The sequence below is a fragment of the Ochotona princeps genome, chromosome 13 (genome assembly GCF_030435755.1).
Source record: "Ochotona princeps isolate mOchPri1 chromosome 13, mOchPri1.hap1, whole genome shotgun sequence".
NCBI classification, from domain to species: domain Eukaryota; kingdom Metazoa; phylum Chordata; class Mammalia; order Lagomorpha; family Ochotonidae; genus Ochotona; species Ochotona princeps.
The window spans coordinates 64,405,443-64,428,032 of NC_080844.1; the positions used below are offsets into that span (position 1 = coordinate 64,405,443).

Sequence of the window (22,590 nt, forward strand, 5' to 3'; positions counted from 1 at the left end):
TGAAAATGAGTCCTTGTAAAATGGAGCAAGTGTCCTTTGTATTTACACTCCCCCAGTGATGGTCAGATTTTTATTTTGAATCATGGTAATGAGTCTTAGTCCAAGTTACTCCATTAAGTAACCTGAATAGAGCTTTGGAATTTGAGGAAGGTGACAGAAACAGAGACTGTGTGGCAAAACATATGCTTCATTAATTTTTGGGGGTTGGCATTGTGGCATATCAGGCTAAGCCTGCAGCTGAATTTTGATTAGGCTGCCATTATCCCCTTTGGGTGCTAGTTGGAGATCCAGCTCCCTGCTAATGTGCCTGGCAAATCAGCGAAAGATGGTGCAAATGTTTGGGCTGGCCTTGGGCATTTGTGATCAGTGGAGGAGGGAACAGAACCAGCGGATGAGAGATTCTCTATCTGTATCTCTGCCTTTCAAATAATAAGTAAAGTATAAATCTTAAAGAGTCTAAAGATAGTAGACCGGAACAGAGCTTCTCAGTGTGCGAAAAGAACAAATAAAGGTTTGTTTGTAAGGATGGATATAAATGATACTCTAAATTACAAAAAAAAAAAAAAGATTTATTTATTTTTATTGGTAAATGAAATATATAGAGAGGTGGAGAGGCAGGAAGATCTTCCATCCATTGATTCACTCCCCAAGTGGCTGCAATGGCCAGAGCTGAGCTGATCTGAACCTAGGAGCCAGGAGCCTCTTTGGAGCCTCCCACCTCCCACGTGGGTGCAGGGTCCCAAGGCTTTGGGCCGTCCTCCACTGCTTTCCCAGGTCACAAGCAGGGAGCTGGATGGGAGGCAGGGCCTCTGGGGTTAGAACCAACGCTCATATGGGATTCTGGTGCGTGCAAGATGAGGACTTTAGCCCCTAGGCTACTGCACCTGACCCTCTAAATTATTTTGAAACAAAGTTTGATAATAAAATAAAAAAAAAATTAAAGATTTATTTAATTTTATTGGAAAGTCAGATATATAGAGAGGAAGATTTCCCGTCCACTGATTCATTCACCAAGTAGCCGCAATGGTTGGAGCTGCGCCGATCTGAAGCGGGGAGCTCCTTCCGGCCTTCCATGTAGGTGCAGGGTCCCAAGACTTTGGGCTGTCCTCAACTGCTTTCCCAGGCCACAAGCAGGGAGCTGGATGGGAAGCAGGGCTGCCGGGATTAGAACCGACACCCATATGGAATCCCGGGCAGACATGATGAGGAATTTAGCCACTAGCCTACCAGGCCAGGCCAAAAAATTAAAAACATTTTACATTACAAACCCCTGCACACATTATACAGGTACCTTTTCTTTCCCCCAAAATATTTCTGGCAACTTTCAGTGGAAAGGGAATTATTTTAGTAATTATTCAGTGCTAGCATCAAGCTTATTAAATCATGAGACCTAAGATCTCTTAAGTCTACTGTTTCTTTGTAGATATTGAAGACCTGCCCCCAACAGTCCAAGAAAAATTATTTGATGAGGTGCTTGATAGGGATGTTCAAAAAGGTAGGCATGGAAATCTGCATATGATTTACTTTCTCACTGAACTTTGGTTTTGTTTTGTAAGGTACACAAGCTTCATGTGTCAACTTTAACTTAAAAATATAAAGACCTTAAGAGTAATGTCAGACTTTATTCCTAGCTCTTAGCTGTGTTCGTGCACAAACGGAGGTATAAAGTTTTAGAATGAATATATTTTTGTGTTTAGCATTTTAAAAATATAATATAATGAATTCGAAGATTTGAGTAAATTATTCTATAGCCATTTTGTTTCAGCTGCTCAAACAGTTTATCTTTTAGTTGATCAAATTTATTTAGGTTTTTTAGTGAGTTATATGTCGGTGAATTTATTAGTAAATTATGTGTTCTTTGGTATATGTATGCTGCCAAAGCGAGCATGATGTATCAACCTTTTTACATCTGGAAAGTAGATTTTCCTGCTACTGAATGCCCTGTACCAGGTGTGCAGATGCGTGCTGTTTACGTTTCTCCCAGAGTTAGAGGAAGAGTCTCCAATTATAAACTGGTCCCTGGAATTGGCTACACGTTTGGATAGTCGACTGTATGCACTTTGGAACCGCACTGCGGGTGACTGCTTACTGGACTCAGTCCTCCAGGCGACCTGGGGCATCTATGACAAGGACTCGGTGCTGCGGAAAGCTCTGCACGACAGCCTGCATGACTGTTCACACTGGTGAGCACCCCTTCCCTGGGCCAGGAAGGCACTTGCTGTATCATTTCCTTGCAGTGGTGGAATATTTTTTTTTGTTTCAGTAATGTTTTCTTTGTTTTTTTCTTCCTTCCTTCCTTCCTTCCTTCCTTCCTTTCCTCCTCCTTTTTTTTTTTTAAAAGATTTTATTTGTTTATTTATTTATTTTTGGAAAGGCAGATAAACAGAGAGAAGATACAGAGAAGATGATCTCTGTCTGCTGCTTCATTCCCCAAGTGACCGCAGTAGCTAAAGCTAAACGGGTCCTGTGCCAGGGGTCAGGAGCTTCTTCCAGGTCTCCCATGCAGATGCAGGGTCCCAAGGCTTTAGGTCACCCTCTACTGCTTTGCCAGGCCCTGAGCATGGAGCTGGATGGGAAGCAGGGCCGCCAGGAAATGACTTGGCACTCATACAGGATCCCGGTTCTTGCAAGGCAAGGATTTAGCCACTAGGTTATCACGCCGGGTCCTTCAGTAGTATTTCCAGTGGAAACTTAAAAAAGAAAGTTTTAGTTTGTATGTTAAGACAACTTTGAGCATCTCTGTAGTTTTATATCTTTTGAATTTAAGAAGAGAAATATTTAAAACAATAAGATGGATACATTCTGTCTGTAAAATAGAAACCATACGGCCAGCACATAGGCCCTATCCTACACTCTGCAGTGCCTGTATCCCATGTGGGCACCAGTTTGTGCCCCAGCTTCTCCACTTCTAATCCAGCTCCCAGCTTATGGCTTGGGAAGGTAGCCGAGAGTGACCCGAGTCCTTTTTTCCCCTGTTCCCATGTAACATGAGACCCAGAAGAACCTACTGGGCCCTGGCTTCAGATTGGCTCTGCTCTGTCTGTAGTGGCTGTTTAGGGAGTGAATCACAGATGAAAGTTCTCCCCGGGTCTCCTTCTGTCTGTGACTCTGCCTTCCATCTGCTGGTCAACTCCCCTTATGGCTGCAGCAGCTGGAGCTCGGTTGGCTTAGAGTCAGGAGCAAATCTGGAACTCTACCCAGGACTCCATGTTTGGGACGGCATGGGCCCAACTACTTAGACTACATCTTCGACTGCCCTCCCAGGTACATTAGCAGACAACCATATTGGAAGCAGAGCAGCTGCCATTCAACCCGTTCCCCATATGGAATATGAGCATCAGAGAGCAGCTTAACGTGCTGCACAGCAGCACTGGTTTCTAGTCATTTAAAAATTTGTACTATTTCTGCTACTTCAGTGTCAAAATGTGGCTTTTCTTTCTGTAACTTTTGAATGCTTTACAAATTTCAGAGAACTGTATTGTCCTAGTGTCCTCATGTCTTTTTTTAATTCAAGAAAAGATATAAAACTACAGAGATGCTCAAAGTTGTCTTAACGTACAAACTAAAACTTTCTTTTTTAAGTTTCCATTGGAAATACTACTGAAGAACCCGGCATGATAACCTAGTGGCTAAATCCTTGCCTTGCAAGTGCCGGGATCCTGTATGAGTGCCAAGTCATTTCCTGGCGGCCCTGCTTCCCATCCAGCTCCATGCTCAGGGCCTGGCAAAGCAGTAGAGGGTGACCTAAAGCCTTGAATGGTGTTGCCAGTGCTTGAGGTTACATGAAATGCATAGGCATATCCTGAATCTAGGAGACAGGAATTTTGTTTCCTTGGGGAAGATCTAATACTTGAGCCAGTCTGAGAAGTGGTAAGAGCTTTGTAAGTGATCACAGTTGGCTTGATATGTGCTGTGGAATTTGGCAGTGAGAACAGAAACATCACTCCCCTGGCCCGTACCTGGTGAGTTCTCGCAGGTGCCTGTTGAGGCCAAGCGTTCTCGAGAATTTGTGCAGGAGAGCAGTGTCTTTACTTTCTTGAGATTGGAATCAGAGCAGGATGTATTGGAGTAAAAATTTGTGACCACTTGAAAAAAATAAACACTCCCTGACTGGCAAATCTGGACAGAGCCTGACTGGATCTCTCGGGCAAACAAGCTGAGCAGCTCGGTGGTTTCTTTCATCTTATCTTTGTCCAGGAGAGAGGGTTTGGATGTTTGACTGAGGTGGTTGTGCCGAAATGATTGGTAGTTGAGCAAGAACAAGCACATAGTCAAGTGGTTCATTAAGGCAGGTAAAGCCTTGTACCATTAAGCATTCGTTTTAACTCTCTGGATCACATTGCATGTCCACACTCCAACACCCTGATGAGGTTTGGGCTGTCTGTAGGTGTGGCCTGTGCCTGCAGGAAGAAGGGGTTTGATTTTTGTGGTGGTGGTTCCACGTCTGCCTGGTGCCCTTGCTTACTGGGACTGCCCTGTCCTGTGAATGTACACTTCAGGGGGTGCTGATGTGTAGCTGCTCAGCCAGTAAGTCACGTCTGGACTTTCCTACCAGTTGGCAAGTCTTTAAGAAGGCAGCCTGGTAGGCTACATCCTGCTTGGTTGTAAATTCCAGCAGGTCACAGTTTGTTAGCATCGTGGCCAGTCAGTGCCTTGCGGCTTAGGCTCCCCAGGGTTCCCCAGAGCTGGCAGTAGGTCACCTTGAGGGTTAGCAATGGTATGGGAATGGAGCTCTGAGATGGTGGTCTTTTGAGGCCCCTGCAGTCGGCACAGGGGTAGAATAGCAGCACTGTAACCTGAGGCAATAGAAGGAACCTGAGCTGTTCTTTCAGACAGAAGCTGTGCACTTACCCTAAGCATTCCCAACTCTACAAGGCAAAGACAGAGAGCTGGCATATGGATAAATGTCTCACAACCCGACACAGGTAGGCAGCATGCCCTCTAATTCTGGCAGTAAGATGTGCAGGTGTAGGAAGCTGGGCTGAGTGCTGTGATCATAGAGGCCTTCTGATTGCATGCACAGGAGGGCTAGGAATGAAGATTCTCCCCTGGGACGAAGTGGCGTTGATTCAAGGGTTCTGTATGGATGGGCTTCTAGTGTGACTGTTGGCGGGTAGAATGAAAAAAGTGAACAGCAAAGTCCCGCTGTAGGCCAGGAGAGCAGTGCACTGTCAGCCGTGCCCGGCTCGGGGCCCTTCGTGTGGAGTGCAGACCAACTGGAAGGGATGTCGCGGCATGTGAAAAAGCTATTTAGAACTGAGAAGGGCTTTTTTTTTTTTCCTTTAAATATATAAACCCTATTGGCACCACTCCAAGATATTCTTTCTGGGGTTGACAGCATGGCATAGTAGGCTATGCCTTTGCCTGTGGTATGAGTACTGGTTTGTGTCCCAGCCATTCCACTGATCCAGCTCTCTGCTTATGGCCTGGGAAGACGGCAGAGGATGGCTTATGTCCTTGGGCCACTGCCACTTTGTGAAAGACTCGGAGGAGGCTCATGGCTTCAGATTGGTTCAGTTCCAGCTGTTGTAGTCATTTGAGGAGTGAACCAGCAGATGGAAGATCTCGGTCTCTCCTCTGTGTAACTCTGCCTTTCAAATAAAAATAGACGTTTTAAAAATCAAAAGGTTCTTTTTATGTTTGTGGCTAAATTATGCCTAAAATTTGAACTGATTCAGATTGTCAGAACTGGACATGTACATGGTACTTTTCTTTCAGAGACATGTCAGTCCAATTTCTCGAGGGCTGAAATGGAGCAGTTAACAAACAAGGAGAAAATGAGAAGCGGGTCTTGATAAATTACTCTTTTTTTGGGTTACCCTAACTTGCTACAAATACTGTTTGGAAGTAGATAACACATGCTTAACTGCACCCTCCACAAACATGTGGTTAGTGCTTGGGCTATATCACCTGAGAAGTTTTATTTGCAATGAAAATATTAAAAAGCAAGATGAAAATGTCTCTTCAGGGCATTTGATTCTATTTCGTGTCAAGTGTTGGGTTCAGTCATGCTGTAGCATGCTGCAGTATTTTGCTGCTTTATGTTACTAAATGATACCTCGCTCTGCTGAACGGCTGTCGGCCACGATTGAGTCATCAGTTGATGAACACTGAGTTGTCCCCACTTTTGGCTGTTAGAACAGGGCTTACATAGTTCACATAACAAATTTCCACGGGAAAATGTTTTGTCTTTCGTAGTTACCTAGAAGTGGAATTGTTGAGTCATGTGGTAACTGTGTTTAGCTTTTTAAGAAACCTCTAGATTGTGTGAGTGTGTGTGTATTTATTTTAAGATTGACTTATTTTACTTGGAAGACATAAGAGTTACAAAGAGGGAGAGACAGAGATCTTCCAGGCACTGGGTCACTCCAAATGGCTGCATCAGCCAAAGGTGGGAGTCATAAGCTCCTTTTGGGGTCTCCCATATGGGTGCAGGGTCACCAGACTTGGGCCATTCCCCTTTCTTTTCCTAGGCCAAAGCAGATGTTGGATTGAGAACTGAAGCAGCTGGGACATGGACCATAGTCTGTATGGGATCCTGGTGCTTCAGGAGGATTCTTCTGCTTGGTCATTCCTGGTATTGCTGGGTTACTGAAATGGCCAGGGTTCAGCCAGGCTGAAACTGTGCGTGACTTTACTTGTAAAGTTCTTAACTTTGTTCTTAAGTGCAGGCCAGCCTGACACTTGGGAACCTGAACTATGTCTCCCACATGAGTGACAGACTGAGCTACTTTGAGCCATCAGTGCTGGTTTCCAGGGTTCCAGGGTCTCTTGTGAGCAGGAATCTGAAGCTGGGAGCTGGACTTGGGCAGTGAATCCTTGGTGTTCTAAGGCTAAAGGCCTGTCCATGAGACACTTTTAATTTGAATAATATATTGCAAACCTGGTGAAATATTCACCTGATTACAATAAAGAAATGTTTGGAATGTTTAGTGTGATGTTTATATAGGATTTTTTTTTTTTTTATACTTTTTTTAGGTTTTACACACGCTGGAAAGATTGGGAATCCTGGTATTCTCAAAGCTTTGGTTTACATTTTTCCTTGAGAGAAGAGCAGTGGCAAGAAGACTGGGCGTTTATCCTCTCTCTTGCTAGCCAGGTAAGGATGCTTCAGTCTTTGTGGCTGTTAGAAGTAAATTGCTTGGTCTCATTGTTCATTCATTCGCCTGAACGACGCAGGAGACAGGGTGGTACTGGGTAGTAGTTGACGTATGGTGACTTCTGAGTGAAGAGGTGGCCGAAGGAAGTCCTCACCGCCAGAGCAGTGAGAAGCTGTCCAAGGGACAGTGATACTGAGATGGTTTGCGGCATGCACATAGCCAGAGACTGCTTGTCCTCCTGGCACTGGAGGCCTTAGGCCTCTTTGCCTGCTCACAGTGGAGAACGGCCCCGTGTCATGGTGGGGATGGAGTGGGATCGTGCCTCCTGGGAGGAAGATCAAGTGGACAGTCTTCAGAAATGTTCCCCATGGGGAGGCTGTGTTTATTGCACTTTACAGTTAGTCAGCAGCTGCTTTAACTTGCCATTTACCTTTTCTTAAAAATGGATGTAGATACATGTAGTGTTGGTTGTTGCAGATCATTTTCAGGAGTGTAGTGAGCCTTTTTTTCTTTTGTTCTGTGCAGCCTGGAGCAAGTTTGGAACAGACACACATCTTTGTACTTGCACATATTCTTAGACGACCAATTATAGTTTATGGAGTAAAATATTATAAGAGTTTTCGAGGAGAAACTTTAGGTTATACTCGGTTTCAAGGTAAGCATTGAGGAAGGACCTCTTGCCTGGCTGGGATAAGCCGAGTGGCCCTGAACGGCCAGGAGCTGGCTGCTCCTGGTGCACTGGAACCCTGCGCTTGTCTTCCCTTTCTCCAGGGGTGTACTTGCCTTTGTTGTGGGAACAGAGTTTTTGTTGGAAGAGTCCTATTGCTCTGGGCTATACGAGGGGCCACTTCTCTGCTCTGGTCGCCATGGAGAATGATGGCTATGGTGGCCGAGGTGCTGGTGCTAACCTGAACACCGATGATGATGTCACCATCACATTCCTGCCTCTGGTTGACAGTGAAAGGAAGTTACTGCACGTACACTTTCTTTCTGCTCAGGAGGTAAGCAGCATGTGCCTCCTGCTCATTGCTTGAAGTAGAAATGTACCAGTTGGTGACCCACCGTGTCCTTCCAGTGTGGCCTTATCTGTGCTGCCGGTCATGTTTCTGTTTGTTGTCATCCTTGCCACTTGTAACTACTGGTCAGATTATGAAATTTACCCTTTTCAAAACTACCATGTGGAAGTATGACAAGAAATCCAGTCGTAGGGTGGCGGGGGTGGGGTGCCGAGAATGGACCAGGGGCAGGGCCAGCCATCCAAGGAAGCCTGGCTTCTGGAGACACCTGCAGAGTGGCAGAACGTAGACGGCTCAAGGGAATGAAGAGATGAACACCAGGTGAACCAGGTGATGAATGTGTGGGGGAAAAACCTCTCACAGTCTCAGAAAAGGATTGGTCTTTTATTATTTAGTATACTGTAATGATCAGAAAATGTTTATAATCACAGTAATAGAAAATAAACCCACATCCGTTAAGTTGTATAACTTCAGCTGACCCTGATTCACTGTTGTAGACTTACCTTGTCATGTGTTTGAAGCTGTGATTGTTCTGGCCTTTTCTTTGCTAGGATCAGCCTATTAGAATGCTTGCTTTTTGTTCTTAGAACAAATGACCTTCTCAGGGATTTTCTTACCTTCTAGCTTCCTATGAGGATCTTTTAAAATGTAATCAGGCTAAACTAAGCTTAAATGACAAAACTGCTAAAAGGTTGGGGCCACATTGAGCAACTGTTGCTTGGCTGTCCTCCGCATTTTCCCGGCAGTTTTCTGACCCGCACTCCTTCCAAAGCTAGGTAACGAGGAGCAGCAGGAGCGCCTGCTCCGTGAGTGGCTGGACTGCTGTGTGACTGAGGGGGGTGTGCTGGTGGCCATGCAGAAGAGCTCGCGGCGGCGCAGCCACCCCCTGGTGACCCAGATGATGGAGAAGTGGCTGGACCGCTACCGGCAGATCCGGCCCTGCACTTCCCTTTCTGATGGAGAGGAAGATGAAGAGGATGAAGATGAATGAAAAGGACCCAGGCACCAGGTCTGCGCTGGCCCCAAAATGAGCGTGGTACTCCAGCAGAATGTGTGGCCCGTCCTGGTAGGACGCGTCCTGGAAGGCTCTTGCCTGCCTCACACCCAGGGGCTGCGTCTGCTGCATGAGGAGACGGGACTTTGGTTGAACTAGAGTTTGTAAAAAACGAATTTTATTAAGACAGAACTTTTTTCCTTTGAAACTGTAAATCTGTCTATAAATGTAACGCATGTGGTTGTGCAAGAGTGTGTACTAGGAGAAGCTGAGAAGCTGCAGCAGCATCTGTCCCCAAGCAGCCTCTCCCGCATGGGCACTCCCACCGCACACGGCAGGAGACTGTTCCTCGCTTAGACCTCACACCAAGCCTCCGAGATTGGGAAACTTTTGTACAAATTACCCACAGCAGAACACAAAAATAAACAAGCATTTATTTGATTAATAACTTAGTTCCTGTTGTACCCATTCAAATCAAATATTTAAGGAACAAACTTGAGCTAGTCATTTTCATTGCATTGAGCGAGCCTCACACAGCCATCCCTTCTGTCCTGAGTTTCTGTTGCTGCTCTGTCTGCTCGTTCTGATAGGCCCTCTCATTAGGTCAGTGCCTGTGTGGAAGTTGCCCAGAGGGTGGGTTCTGCTGCAGACCCTGAGCAGGCCCGCTTGTCACTGACGGGTTCTGCGGGAGTCCACAGAGCCCTGCGCAGGCCCTTGGGGTCTTTGCTGTGCATCCCTGCTTAGGCTCATTGGGGACACCACAGTGCAGAGTAAAGATCTGAAGGATGCAGTAAGATGGTACATGCATTGTATAATTAATTTCTGTGAAGTTTGAGAATTTTTGCATGTTTGTTAATTGTGGCCATCCCTATTTAAGGTTAAAACTATAATCTTGGGCAGAAAAAAATTATGGAAAGCAGCATTTTACCACTTCAGGTATACATCCAGTACTGGGTAAAGTGTCAGACAGATCTCAGGAGCTCAACATGTGGCTTCCTGATAGAAGCACTTTGTAGAATGTTTATGTGGTAAGGCATTGCGGAAAACCCCAATCCCTCCTCTCAAATACGGAAGTATATGTAACCCTGACCTGATACTAAAAACGCAGAAGCACCCATCGCTGTCACTGCTTTAGTGCGGGCAGAAAAAACAAACACAAAACAGCCTGATTGCACAGAAATGTATTTTGATAGAACATGTTAATGTCCCAAATGGCCATTTCCTTACATATGGCTTCTACTTGGTTTGCTTTCCTTTTGGTCAGTAATAAATTTTCTTAGAAGGCTGGCTTCGTGACTACTTGGCCTAACTTCTGTAGTAACCTTTCTCCATTAGTGGGCAGAGATGCCGTTCTGATTGCCAGCTAAGCAGAGTCAGCCCTCCCAACTGAAGAAGCCAAAGAGACGTTAGAGGGAAGAAGTGTGTCTTGGGGGTCTGCACTGCAGCCGGCGTGCTCGGGCCTCACGGGCTCGGGACTTCGCTGCTGCCTGTGCGTTGGGGGGGTCTGGTGAGTGTCCTGTCCCCTGAAGGCCCTTTTATTTATTTACTTATTTATCCTCTGTGAATGATCCTGACCCTAAGTAGTTTGATGGGTATAGCATTCTTCCCTGTGGGAAAGCATTAGGTGGATGGTTCCATTTCTTGAGCTTCATACAGGCTTTATGTGGCTCTCACAGCAGATGGGCCCTTGAGACTTTTTTGTGAATTAGTGTTATGGCAAGCTCTTGAATTATGGAATCAAAAACAGCCATAATTAATGTCCCAAGATCTGTGAGTCCGTTTCATGGCTGGGTGACAGAAAAGAATGTTATTTGGGTATCACCCTCCAGTGGCACTCAAACCCAAATTGTATGGACTTACCATATGGTTCTTTTCTAGGGCGAGAACAGTGTGGTACTTTGTGTGGTGACCTGTTTTCCTTTCTTGGAGTCAATGTGTTTATACAATCATTTCCAAAGGACTGTTGGACAACCAAGATCTAATTAAAGCCCAGGTGTACTGTGGACCTGGACCTGCCTCTGTGTTTCTGATGCTTGCATTAGGGTGCACTTGTGTCCTGGCCAGAGGGCTGGCAGGTCAAGAGCCCTGCTGCCCTTCTCCCTGAGAGCGTGTTTAAGGGCTCAGTCAGGATCGGGCTGCCACCCGCAGCGAGTCAGGAGACAAGGACAGACTTAAAATGGGAAGGGGATGGATAAGGGAAGGTTCAAAGGGAGTTAATACTGGAATTTCAAGACTGGCTTCACACCAGAAAACGCATCTAACAAAATGGATTTAATGCTATTTAAGAAGACCTGTCAGATCAACTTGAAGCTCTCAACTTACAGAAATGGCTGATGTTAATATTTTGCAAGACAGTAAATACCACAGTTGTCAGGTTCTTGACCCAAAAGATGCGGTTTCCCTTCCTGAATTTTGCCTTTTGGTAAATTAAAACCAAAACTCTGAAAGTTGACCAAGTTTGTTTCTGGAGTGGACTTAAATCACTGCCTTGCCATGAGGTGTCCAGTCATGGGCAGCACAGATGCCACCCTGGAGTGACTGCAGCTGCTTGTGAACATCTCAAGTAGAGAACTGTTTACAGTAGTGAGATGTATTTGAATTTCAGAACAGAAATTTTAATTTGTTTTTTATTGAAAACTGCACTGAACGCTAAATGTCCACCTTTACAATAAACAAATACAGTAACGGTAACTCACACTAAAACAAAACATTTCTGATAGCCATTAGTTTTCTGCTTGGGAGTTTTAAAGTTTTTCTTTTGTCACAAAAACAGGAATGTACCTATACAAAGGCTGAAAATAGGCCAGCTTTTCCAACAAAAGGTGATGAGTCACCAAAGACCACGAGTAGGACATGGAACTAGATACAAACCTAATAGGACGTGTTAAAATCAGTCACATCTAATAACACATCTGCAGTGTTCTTGTAGAAAATATCACGTGAAGAAAAGAAGACTTTATCAATGTCTAAAAAAGTGGGTTTGTTCCTAGACAATCTGACAAGTCACCATAAAAAGTGTTTCCTGAGACGTAAGGAAATGCAACATTATTCTTCCTGAACCCTTTCAGTTCAAGACTTTCCACTCAATAAAATAGCTGAGGATCTGAAACTGAGAAAATATATTTGAGTACAAACAGCTTGTGAAACTTAGTATTTTTTTCTTTTTTGCATCATCAGAGGGTGTTCCTGAACTCACAGCCGGCTTGCCCGCTGAGTCTGCAGTTCAGCTGAGAGACTTCATCCAGGAGCCCGCACCATCTTCCGTCCTGTACGCGCAGATGTCCAACTCAGGCAGTGTTCTTCCGTCTTGTTAGGGATTCCATCTTCCTGGGATCCAAAGGAGGGAACGTGCCCTGTAGACCGCAGGGACCAGAGTTGCAGGGTGGGGATTTCCTCAAGATTTTTTTATTTGATGTTTGGAACTCTTGATGCAACATTGTAGAGCAAGGTGCTCAGGGCCTGCTGTGCCCCAGGGACTGATAAAGGAAAAAGCTCTATTTATTCTTGGTGATTTGATGCACAGATGAAAAACTTATAACATACAATAACAGAAGTTGGTCGTTAATAAGTCACGTTGTAGTCTTTCAGCGCTTCCGTAAGCAGACATCTTCCGTTTTCTAGCTCTCGTCGTTGTAACACTGCAGCATCAATGATGCCTATGTCCAGGTTCAGACAGTTCCTTTGCCTTCACTGTCTCTTGGTCCCGAGTATGTCCAAATGTTCCACCATCCTGCATCCGCTGCTATTGCTCGTTGGGGTGCTCTCGATTGTCCCCATGTTTTGTGGGCTGGTTGGGTGAAGGAGCTTGGGAGGGGTGGGCCACGGTGGGGAGGCTGTGAGTCCCGGGGATGCCCCCCGGAAGGATCCCTTCCATGGCCGCTGGGAGCCCCCCTGGGGCCACGCCCACGAGGCCTGGTGGGTATCTGTGAAATACACAGAGGAAGGTGTTAGTGCCATCCTGGGAGCTGCTGGCGGGGCACCTGGTCCGCTTCCTCCTTCCCTACATTTCCTCCTCACTCTCAGAGCTAGGAGGCATTTCATTTAGTTCCCTGACATCTGAGCATACTTCTCAGTGCCTGTTGCCACTGTACTGTGCGTGAGAAACAAACAGCCCATGCAGCTCACTGTGTGATGTGATGGCTCCTTAACAGACCTTGACTGTACATTCTCAGGAAACCAGTGTGCCCTGCTGCCCCTTTATAGGTGAAGGTGCCTCTCCCAGGCCCCACCAAAGGTGGTGATGCTAGGGAGAGGCGTTCGAGCCCTCTCACCTTCTCTCCCCCATGTGAGGCTGCAGGGCGAGGCTGTCGGCTGCAGCCCTGGGAGGCATGCTGCAGTTGAAAAGCCATGCAGCCTCAACTCACCAAGACCGCAGCTGAATCTGCTCCATGGCTGGAATGGGGAAGAAAAATAGGGGTGGGCACGCTGGCTGTTGGGGCACCAACAGGCCCTGCTGCACTAGCCACCTACAGAACCTACAGTACTCTGCCCCAGTGTGGCTCAGCAGTCAAGACATACCTACGAGGTAGGTGCTTTTGAGTGATTTGTTTTAAAGATTTATTTATTTTTATTGCAAAGTCAGATACACAGAGAGGAGGAGAGACAGAGAGGAAGATCTTCAGTGATCACAACAGCTGGTGCTGTGCCGATCCGGAGCCAGGAACTTCCTCCAGGTCTCCCACACAGGAGCAGGGTCCCAAGGCTTTGGGACATCCTCAATTGTTTTCTCAGGCCACAAGCAGGGAGCTGGATGGGAAGCGAGGCTGCCGGAATTAGAACTGGCACCCATATGGGATCCTGGAGCATTCAAGGTGAGGACTTTAGCCACTAGGCCACTGTGCTGGGCCCAGCTTTTGAATGATTTTTACTGGCAGTGGCAGTTACCAACACTTTTAAGGGATGACATCTGGGCACCCAGCCCAGGGGAGGCAGTGAGGAGTTCTGGCACTGCTGCCTCTGAAGGACTCAGCAGGCAGAGGTGACCACGTGACCTGGATCGGACGGGGTAACAGGCATTCCAGTTACCATCTGAGCTACCTGTCCAGCGGTGGGGCCGTGTGAGTGGGAGGTGCTACTGGCTTCTAGGACCTAGCGGCTGGGGGTGCAGTGCAATAGGCAGGTCCCTCAGCAGATAGGCCCGAAATGTGTGTGCGCACAGCACAGAAATGTTTTTTTCCTGGAGCCCAGGCTGCTGCAATAACTTTCACACAGAACAGTCCTACTGATCCTGTGGGGAACTACAAACCTCGTACATAGCTAACATCCAGGGACAAGGGTGTTGTGTCTGCCTGCCTGCCCTATTCTTTCGGAAAAATGGCAAGTCAGCAGGACTTGCCTGTAGCCTTTTTATAAATCTTGAACTCAAAAAAGGCCTTGGGGGCCCCGGCGCAGCAGCCTTTGTTAGGTTCTGGCCTTTACATGCCAGGATCCCATTTGGGTGCCGGTTTGTGTCCTGGCTGCTCTACTTCCATCCAGCTCCCTGCTTATGGCCTGGGAAAGCAGTCAAGGATGGCCCAAAAGCCTTGGGACCCTGCACCTGTGTGGGAGAAGCAGAGGAAACTTCCAGCTTAGGATCGACTTAGCTCGGCTTTGGCCACTGCGGCCACTTGGGGGAGTGATTCAGTAGTCGGAAGATCTTCCTCTCTGTAAATCTGACTTTCCAGTAAAAATAAATCTTAAAAAATATTTTGGCCGGAAAAGGAGTTGCTGGCATTTTATGAACAGTCCCCCCTGGTGGTGAACCCATGCCTTTCAGATGCCTAATTCCAGTCCCCAGCTGTCTCTCCAACTTGCGCGGTATTTGAACACTGGATTTTGCACCAGGTTAGGTGGATTTCTCCAAAGTCTGGCCGCCTCTTGCCTCTCTCCCTAAGGAGGCAATGCTAAACTGACAGTGTCAGTTCCTCTTCTCACCTGTATGTGGCGCCATTGAGCTCGGGATGAATAGCTTGCTGATCTATTACTGACCACGGAGCCGACGTGACAAAGAATTCCTTGTTGACACAGTTTCTTAAGCTTTCTGGAATGCGACCTAGAGTGAAATGACAACTGATCACATGTTGTACAAGGGCACCGAGTGTCCCCTGTTGCTGGAGGGACAGCCTGTGGCCAGACCTGAGACCAGTCTGGGCCTGCATACAGCGGGCTCACCTGTGATGGCACGGCGGATCTCGGTGGCTGCGGCCTCCCTCATCTCCAGGGAGGCTTGCTCGCTGTACCAGGCCGTGTGTGGGGTGCAGATGAGGTTCGGGGCATCTTTGAGCGGACCCTGAGCAAAGCTACATGGAACGAAGAGGACAGTGTGAGGGGCAGGGACAGCTACTGCACTGGCATCCCTCAGTAGCCATCCCTACAGGACGGGTGCAGCCAGAGAACCTCGCTGGAAGGCTGGGTGGCCTCCCTAACAGGTCATGGATACAGTAAGGCCATATTTGCCCTCGCCTAAAATGAAGCCCGCCTGTCTCCAGCCATGGGCCACCAAAGTAGTGCCCAGGGCTTGCTTCCCGCCCAGGCACCCGAGGAGAGAGCGAGCTACACCCACCTGAAGGGCTCCGACTCGTGCACGTCGAGGGCCGCCCCTCGTACCCGGCCTTCCTTGAGGGCCTGGGCCAAGGCCTTCTCGTCCACCAGCCCCCCACGGGCCGCATTCACCAGGAACGCTCCTTGCCTCATCTGTGGAGGGAACACCGAGCCTTTAGGTGCTGTGTTGGTGGGAGCACTCCACGGCCATTGGCTTGAGCTTGCTCTCCTAGCCTGCCTTCCTGGCGGGCTCCTGCACCGCTGGCCCACCGGGCACTCGTTTGTTTTGGGGAACTCTCCCCGTGACCAACGTGAGCATGAACCGGTTCCCTTCCCCTTTGGCTCCCACAGCAGGTGACGCTACTTCAACCAGAAGCTTCCAGTCGGTGGGCGTCTTGATTTACCTGCTTTATGGTAAAGTCATTGATGAGGTGATGGTTATGCTCGTTGAGATTGCAGTGCAAGGAGACGCAGTCACTCTGGTACAGCAGGTCCTGCAGGGTGTAGACCCTCTGCACGCCCAGGGACCGCTCTATCCCATCCTGCAAGTAGGGGTCATAAAATATGACGCTGAATCCAAAGGCCTTGGCTCGAACGGCAACTGCCTGCCCTGTGCGACCTGTGCAGAAACAGAAGGTCCAGGTGAGTGAGGACTGCGCTGCGGCAGCCACTGCTCCCTGCCCCCGCTCCCTGCCCCCAGGGATGGGTGTCCCGGGGGAGCGCAGGGGACAGCTTCAGTCACCTCCCTGTGCCCTGCCCTTGGCTGGGTCCTGCTGTGAGTGCATGGCAGGGCTCTCCCATCCCATCTAATGACCACAGGGTGCCCTCCGCCACTAGGCTGTGTGAAGTCACTCCCTGGTTAATAGAAGGGCCTGTGCCAGGTACAGTGGATGTGACAGTAAGAAGGGGCAGCTGATAGCCCCAAGGTTTGATTCCCGCTTCCCTCCGGGCTGGGTCTGGACTGAGTTTTGGGCATCTGGGGAGTGAATTGCTACTTCCCTCTGCCTGAAAGGTGAAAGCCTCAGCCAGGCACCAGCAGAGGGCCTTGAAAAATTACGGACAAGGGACAGGTGTGGTGGCACAGCATCTTAAGCTGCTGCTGGGGATACTAGCATCCCAAGGAAGTTTTGGTTCAAGTCCTGGCTGCTCCACTTCCAATCCAGTTCCCTGCAGTGCCTGGGAAAAGCACAAGATGGTCCCAGTCCTTGGGACCTTGTCATCCGCATGGGAGCCTTGGCTGCAGCCATCGGAGGGATGAACCAGCACATGGATACCTCAACCTACTGGCATTCTGGGCTAAGACTGGGTTTTTGCTGAAAACTAGAATCTCAAACCCTCTCTGTTCTTACACCCTCCTTGAGGTCACAGTCCTGCTGCGTTAACCAGGGAGACGGTGAGGCCCAGCAGCCCCACCCTCCCACTTATGCCCTGCAACTGTGAGGCTGATCTGGTGCGGGGTCCCAAGGGACAGGTTTCTGTGTCATGCCCCAACCCCTTCTGACTCAAACCTACCCTAGACCTCACTGTCCCCTGGAAATAGTAGTAGGCTCTGGCCACTAGAACACAACTGTGCTTTGCAACCCCAAGCCAGAGCCTGTGGGCCAAAACACCCCTCATGCAGCCAATTCCCCACTCTTTGCCCTGGCAGTCTGAAGCCAGAACTGTCCTGCTGAGCAGGGATGGCCACCCTTTGTAGTCACTGGACCAATGCCACGGACGCTCTGTGTACCTCAGCCCTGGCATTAGCTCCCCATTCAGGCCTGAGCTCTGGCAGGGAGTGTGGGTCCTACCCTGGCCCCAGCAGCACGTACCGAAGCCAATGAGGCCTAGTGTCTCCCCGCGGATGCGGGCTGCCCCCGAGGCCACCTCCCGAATCTGCTCCACGCTCTGCACCCGCGTGCCCTCCCGCAGCGCCTGGTAGAGCCACGTGTTCCGCCGGTACAGGTTGAGGATGTGGCAGATGGTGGAATCAGCCGTCTCCTCCACGGCTGCGGATGGGATGTTGCACACGGCAATCCCTGTAAAAACCCAGGCAAGGCCTGAAATGAGCAAGTGCCGTGTTCTGCAGGGAAGGGGCTAGCTGCCCAGAGGGAGGCAGGTTGCCAGGCCAAAATCAGCCACAGCCTGGTGATGTGGCCCAGGGCTGCAGGTCAGTAGGCTCCTGGCCCTAATGCCCACACCCAGCCCTGCTCTTGGTGGCTCAGCAACTTCCTCCCTGGCCTGTGCTCACCAGAAGACCAGGTGCCTCCAAGTGGATCCTGGTCAGTCTGAAGCCCTCAGGGTCCTTCTGGTACAGACTGGGCTGGGTGAGCAAATGGAAGCCAGCTTCTACTCGGTGGCCTTTGAAGTTAGCTCAAAACCCATGTGACTGTTTGCAGCACTGCCTCTAGGGCCGAGTATTCAGCCCAGCCCTTAAAGCACTGTTAAAACACCCAGGGCATAGGGCCTGGCTAGTGCCCGGCTGCTCCACAGAAAGCAGCGGAGGCTGACCCTAGTGCTTGGGCCCCTGCATTGGTGTGGGAGACCTGGAGGACTCTTCTGGCTCATGGCTCCCTGGCCCTACTCTAGCCATTATGACCATTTGGGGAGTGAATGAGTGGATGAAGATCTGTCTGTCTCCTCTTTGTAAACCTGTCTGCTTTTCCAATAAAAACAAATCTTTAAAACACAGTAGGTGGAAGATTGTGTTCCCTGGCTGGTCTGTACTTCCTGCCTCTCAAGTAAACATTTTTCTATCTCTAATTTTTAAAAACTTTTTCTGGAAAGGCAGATTTACAGAGGGAGACAGAAAGATCTTCTGTCTGCTGGTTCACTTCCCAAGCAGCCATAATGGCTGGAGCTGATCTGATATGAAGCCAGGAGCCAGGAGCTTCTTCCAGGTCTCCCCTGCTTTCCCAGGCCACAGCAGGGAGCTGGATGGGAAGGGCAACAGTTGGGACATGCAGGGCAAGGATTTTAGCCATTGCCCTGGTCCCAGTAAATCCATTTTTAAAAACAAACCTAACAGGTAGGGTGTGGGCATGGCCCCTGGGAGAGACGCAGTGCACACTGGGCTGCCTGGATTCACAACCTGTTTGTGGCTCCCCCGAAGCAGCGTGCTGAGGCAGCTCAGGGTGGCAGTCCTGCCACCCATGTGGGGGATGAGGACAGAGTTCAGGCCTTGGCTTGGGCACAGCCCTGGCTGGAAGGAGTCCATGGATGGGGAGGGGCAGGGCTTCTGTGTCCCCCCTCCCTGAGAAAAAAAAGCAAACCCAGGAAAACACCTGGAGCCCAGCATGACCATGGGGCACAGGGCAGGGCTGATCAACTCAGACTCCTTCCTCCACAGTCCCTGAGTACCACCCCCTGCCCTGGTGGCCAGCCGGGGCACAGGCCTTCCTTGCTTAAAGGGATCCCTTCTAGGGCAGCTACAGGGTGAGGACAGAATGCCCCGGAAAACAGAAAAACAGAGCCAGTAGTGACAGGAGCCCCCGGCCCCTGTGCCGTGACCAGGACCTTGGCACCAGTGACAACACGAAACGTGGGTTTCCCAACAAAAGCAACCCAAAACATCTCATATCCCGATGCCTGAGGCCACCACGTTCATGGCCAGGCTCTGCTGGGACTCCCCCAGTTGCTGCATAAAAGGATGGGGTGCCTTGGCAGACTTTGTCAGGGTGTGCAGGGATGGGGTGGGCGCGGGTACTGCGGGTACAGGAAGGCTGTGCCAAGGCCTCACTGCACACAGCAGGTTGGTGCAAGATGGGCTGGCATGGCCTTCCTGGGATCCCCTGCAAGACCTGGCACTCTCAGAGCCACAGCAGCCTCCCTGACCTACTCCTTCGGCGTGCCTCGCAGACCCCAACCGGAGCACAGCAGCAGGGGCAGCTCACCAAGCTCGCCAGCAGCCTTGACATCCACATTGTCGTAGCCGCTGCCGATCCGCACAATCACCCTCAAGGCCTTGAACTTCTCCAGGTCTTCTCTGGTGAGGGTGATGGTGTGGTACATCATGGCGCCCACGGCCTCATTCAGCACCTGCGGCAAGAAGCGGGGCAGGGTCAGGGCAGTGCCAGGCAGCCTCTGCCCTGGGTCAGCCCTCGGCCAGGAAGGGGCTTACCTTCTCGTGAATCTCCTGCGTGGACTGTGCGTCACAGAAGGCCACTGTGGCTAGGTCCTTCAGGATGGGCATCTCCACAGTGCAGTCTCTGCCATCCAGCAGGGCCACCAAGGGGCGGGGGTGCAGGGGGCCGTTCATGATCTGGGGGCGGATACCTGCGAGGAGGACGATGTGGCAGGTGGGCAAGTGAAGCCAGGGCTCTAGGCACAGCGTGGGGAGCACCCCAGGGTGGGTGTATCCCAGAGACCCTGGGTCATCTGAGGCAGCTGGTGGGTGAGGAGGCAGGCTCCCTTTCTGCCTGGTTCTATGGGCTCAGACCACAGAATATGCTGGAAGGTTCTAGGACAATTAGTATAGTGGTTTAGCTCACCCCAGAGACAAACAGGGAAGATCTATGTGGCTCAGGCTCTGCAGGAGGGGAATGCTAGCCTGTGGAGCTTGAGCCAAGAAAACGATGAGGACTCAAGCCAATGGCTACCTGGTGGTAACAGACCCCAGCCCCGGTTCAGCACTGATTGGGCCCCAGTGAAGCACAGCATCCCTCCCTGCACCAGCGGCCCCAATGCAGGGCCTGTGTACCCTAGAGAACTTTCCAGAGGGTTAAAACAGGTGCTGGGCACTGGGGGGTTGGGCAGGGGGTGAGAAGGCGGACGCACAGCTGGTAGTAGCTTCTCAAAGGATCACAGTGAGGGGTAGCTGTCCGCTTGTGCACCAGCCCACAAACTTGAAATCCACACGTACGAGGGGTCTGAAGCAATTCACAGAAACAGGCTGGTGCCAGGAAGTTTGTGTTTCCTGACCTAACAATGTCCTTCCTGCAAATTTGCCGAGTGTTCTAGTTGGGGCGCATACTGGGTAGCTGTGTGGCTGGGAAGGAGTCCTGCCTCTCCCCAGCCTTGCTCCTCCTGGGCGCCCATGGTAGGACAGGCGTGAGTGGGACGGCACCAATGGGGGCCCTTGATGTCCCCCAATGGGCATGGAGGCTGGCAGCAGTGCAGGATGGTGCCCTCTCGGGTCATCCCTGAGTTCCCTCACTGCCTGGCCACCCCAGGGCTCCTCTTCCTTCCTGCTGACAAAGGGCCCTTGCCTAGGAAGCTTCCTGCAAGCAGCACAGGATGGCGCTGGTTAGCAGGCTGATAGCCAGGGGAATCCTGCTTAGCGTGCCCAAGCCAGGCTGCCCATCTGGCATGGGTGCTGCAGCTGTTACCTGGGCAACCGAGCAGGTTGCCTAGTGATCAGATTGGCTGCCTCTTTCACTTCAGCTGATCTTGAAGAGACCCACCCATGCCCTCCCCTCAGGGGGCTGGGGCAGAGTAGTTCTGTCCAACAGGGGCTGGATCTCAGGGGACCTGAAGGGGTAGCAGGAGCTAGTGCATATATGAGGGACAGCTCACTCGTGACATGTTCAAGGCTTGTGACTCTAGGCAAAGGGAGTCTACCTCACTTGTGCCCCCTAGTCTCGGAACTGTCCTGGCACATGCAGGGAGATTCAGAGTAGCTCAGGGGCAGTTGCTGCCTAGTACGTGTTGTCCACACAGCCAGCAGGGGGCAGCAGGGGGCATCAGGGGCCAGCAGGTGGGGAACCTGCGAGAGGCTATAGAAGCCATGGAAGACTGTGCACACACATAGCACTAGGATGGATTTGTAGAAATCCTTATGGGGTCTGCAGGGAGGTGGGCATCTTAACTGTTACACTGAATGCCTGCCCCAGCCACAACTTTGAGAAGCACCCCTGTATAGAGCTGAACTTAACATGACTCAAAGACATTAAGTATGGGAGCAAAGCCTGTTGTGGCAGTGCGCTCCAGCACCATGACCTGGGATGCTGGATTCCAGAGGAGCTGAGTGGAGTCAGAGCTGCTCTACTTCTGACCCAACTCTCTGCTAACGTGCCTGGGAGAGCAACAGAAGATGGCCCCAGCCGCATGGCGCATGTGCCCACATAGACACAGATGGAGTTCCAGGATCCTGGTTCCGGCCTGGCCCCTGAAGCCATCTGGGAATGAGGCAATGAAAGATCTCTGGTTCAAGGAAACTCCTGGGAATCAAGCATGGGAGTCAAGCTGCACAGTCATGGACAAAGCAATGGTTTCTCAGATGTGACAATGAGAAGTTAGAGCAAACCAATACACAAGACAACCACAGAATGGGAGAAAATCGGGCACACCACACCTGCCACCAAGAGCTAGTGAACACTTCAGCTAAGTACAAAGATGGCACGCCCTGCAGAGAGAGAAGGCCCAGACCCCAAGTTCAGGTGGCATGAGGACGTCCCTTAAAGAGTCTGGGGACAATGACACAGGCAGGAGTGGTCAGTGTGTGGGAGCAGGAGTGGCTGCAGTTCCCTCAGGTCAGCCCCTTTAGCCTAAGTAGCAGGAAGCTCAGCAAGATCTAACCTCATTGGGCTCGGCAGCGTGGCCTAGTGGCTAAGGTCCTCGCCTTGATTCCATATGGCCGCTGGTTCTAATGCCGGCGGCTCCACTTCCTCTCTATCTCTCCTCCTCTCAGTATATCTGACTTTGTAATTAAAAAAAATAAAATAAATCTTTAAAATAATAATAATAAAAAAAAAACTAAAAAAAAATCTAACCTCTTTAACCACTAACCACCTTGCGAATGCGAAGACCACGTGACCAAGGAAGGCTTCAACGCAGGTTGCTCAGTGCCAAGCCCTACGTTCCTCCTGGCAGGATGGCAACATGTGTTGCCATCCAGAAGCTGAGGAATGACAGGAAGACCTCACGTTCAGGTAGGCTTTCCAGGAATTCCCAGCTGCCACTGTGGAGGAAGCACAGGCTATGGCTCCTGGTGCTCCACTGGGGGCAGTGAGGATGTGTGCCAGGCGCCTCTGTCCTGCCACCC

The 22,590-nt window shown here is 50.1% G+C and overlaps 2 protein-coding genes across 16 annotated transcripts in view; one reads left to right on the forward strand and one right to left on the reverse strand.

The window, feature by feature from the left end:
* The window catches only part of ZRANB1 (zinc finger RANBP2-type containing 1), a 59,417-nt gene extending 46,739 nt beyond the window's left edge, over positions 1–12,678 (forward strand). Inside the window, exons 4-10 of one of the 4 annotated variants that reach the window (XM_058671425.1) lie at positions 1,424–1,495; positions 1,985–2,183; positions 6,979–7,099; positions 7,626–7,755; positions 7,872–8,101; positions 8,889–9,125; positions 12,288–12,678. In XM_058671425.1, coding sequence (XP_058527408.1) covers positions 1,424–1,495; positions 1,985–2,183; positions 6,979–7,099; positions 7,626–7,755; positions 7,872–8,101; positions 8,889–9,107 — 971 coding nt within the window. In that variant the 3' untranslated portion in view covers positions 9,108–9,125; positions 12,288–12,678. Of the gene's footprint in view, positions 1–1,423; positions 1,496–1,984; positions 2,184–6,978; positions 7,100–7,625; positions 7,756–7,871; positions 8,102–8,888; positions 9,552–12,287 lie in introns of those variants that run through there. The other 3 variants (XM_058671428.1, XM_058671426.1, XM_058671427.1) reach the window with 3 other exon arrangements.
* The window catches only part of CTBP2 (C-terminal binding protein 2), a 105,454-nt gene continuing 94,585 nt past the window's right edge, over positions 11,722–22,590 (reverse strand). For all 12 annotated transcript variants that reach the window (XM_058671437.1, XM_058671430.1, XM_058671439.1 and 9 more), the window contains 8 exons: positions 19,729–19,883; positions 19,502–19,646; positions 17,441–17,647; positions 16,034–16,248; positions 15,652–15,782; positions 15,261–15,388; positions 15,024–15,141; positions 11,722–13,033 (listed from right to left, as the gene is read on the reverse strand). In XM_058671437.1, the coding sequence (XP_058527420.1) occupies positions 12,853–13,033; positions 15,024–15,141; positions 15,261–15,388; positions 15,652–15,782; positions 16,034–16,248; positions 17,441–17,647; positions 19,502–19,646; positions 19,729–19,883 (1,280 nt within the window). In that variant the 3' untranslated portion in view covers positions 11,722–12,852. The remainder of the gene's footprint in view (positions 13,034–15,023; positions 15,142–15,260; positions 15,389–15,651; positions 15,783–16,033; positions 16,249–17,440; positions 17,648–19,501; positions 19,647–19,728; positions 19,884–22,590) is intronic.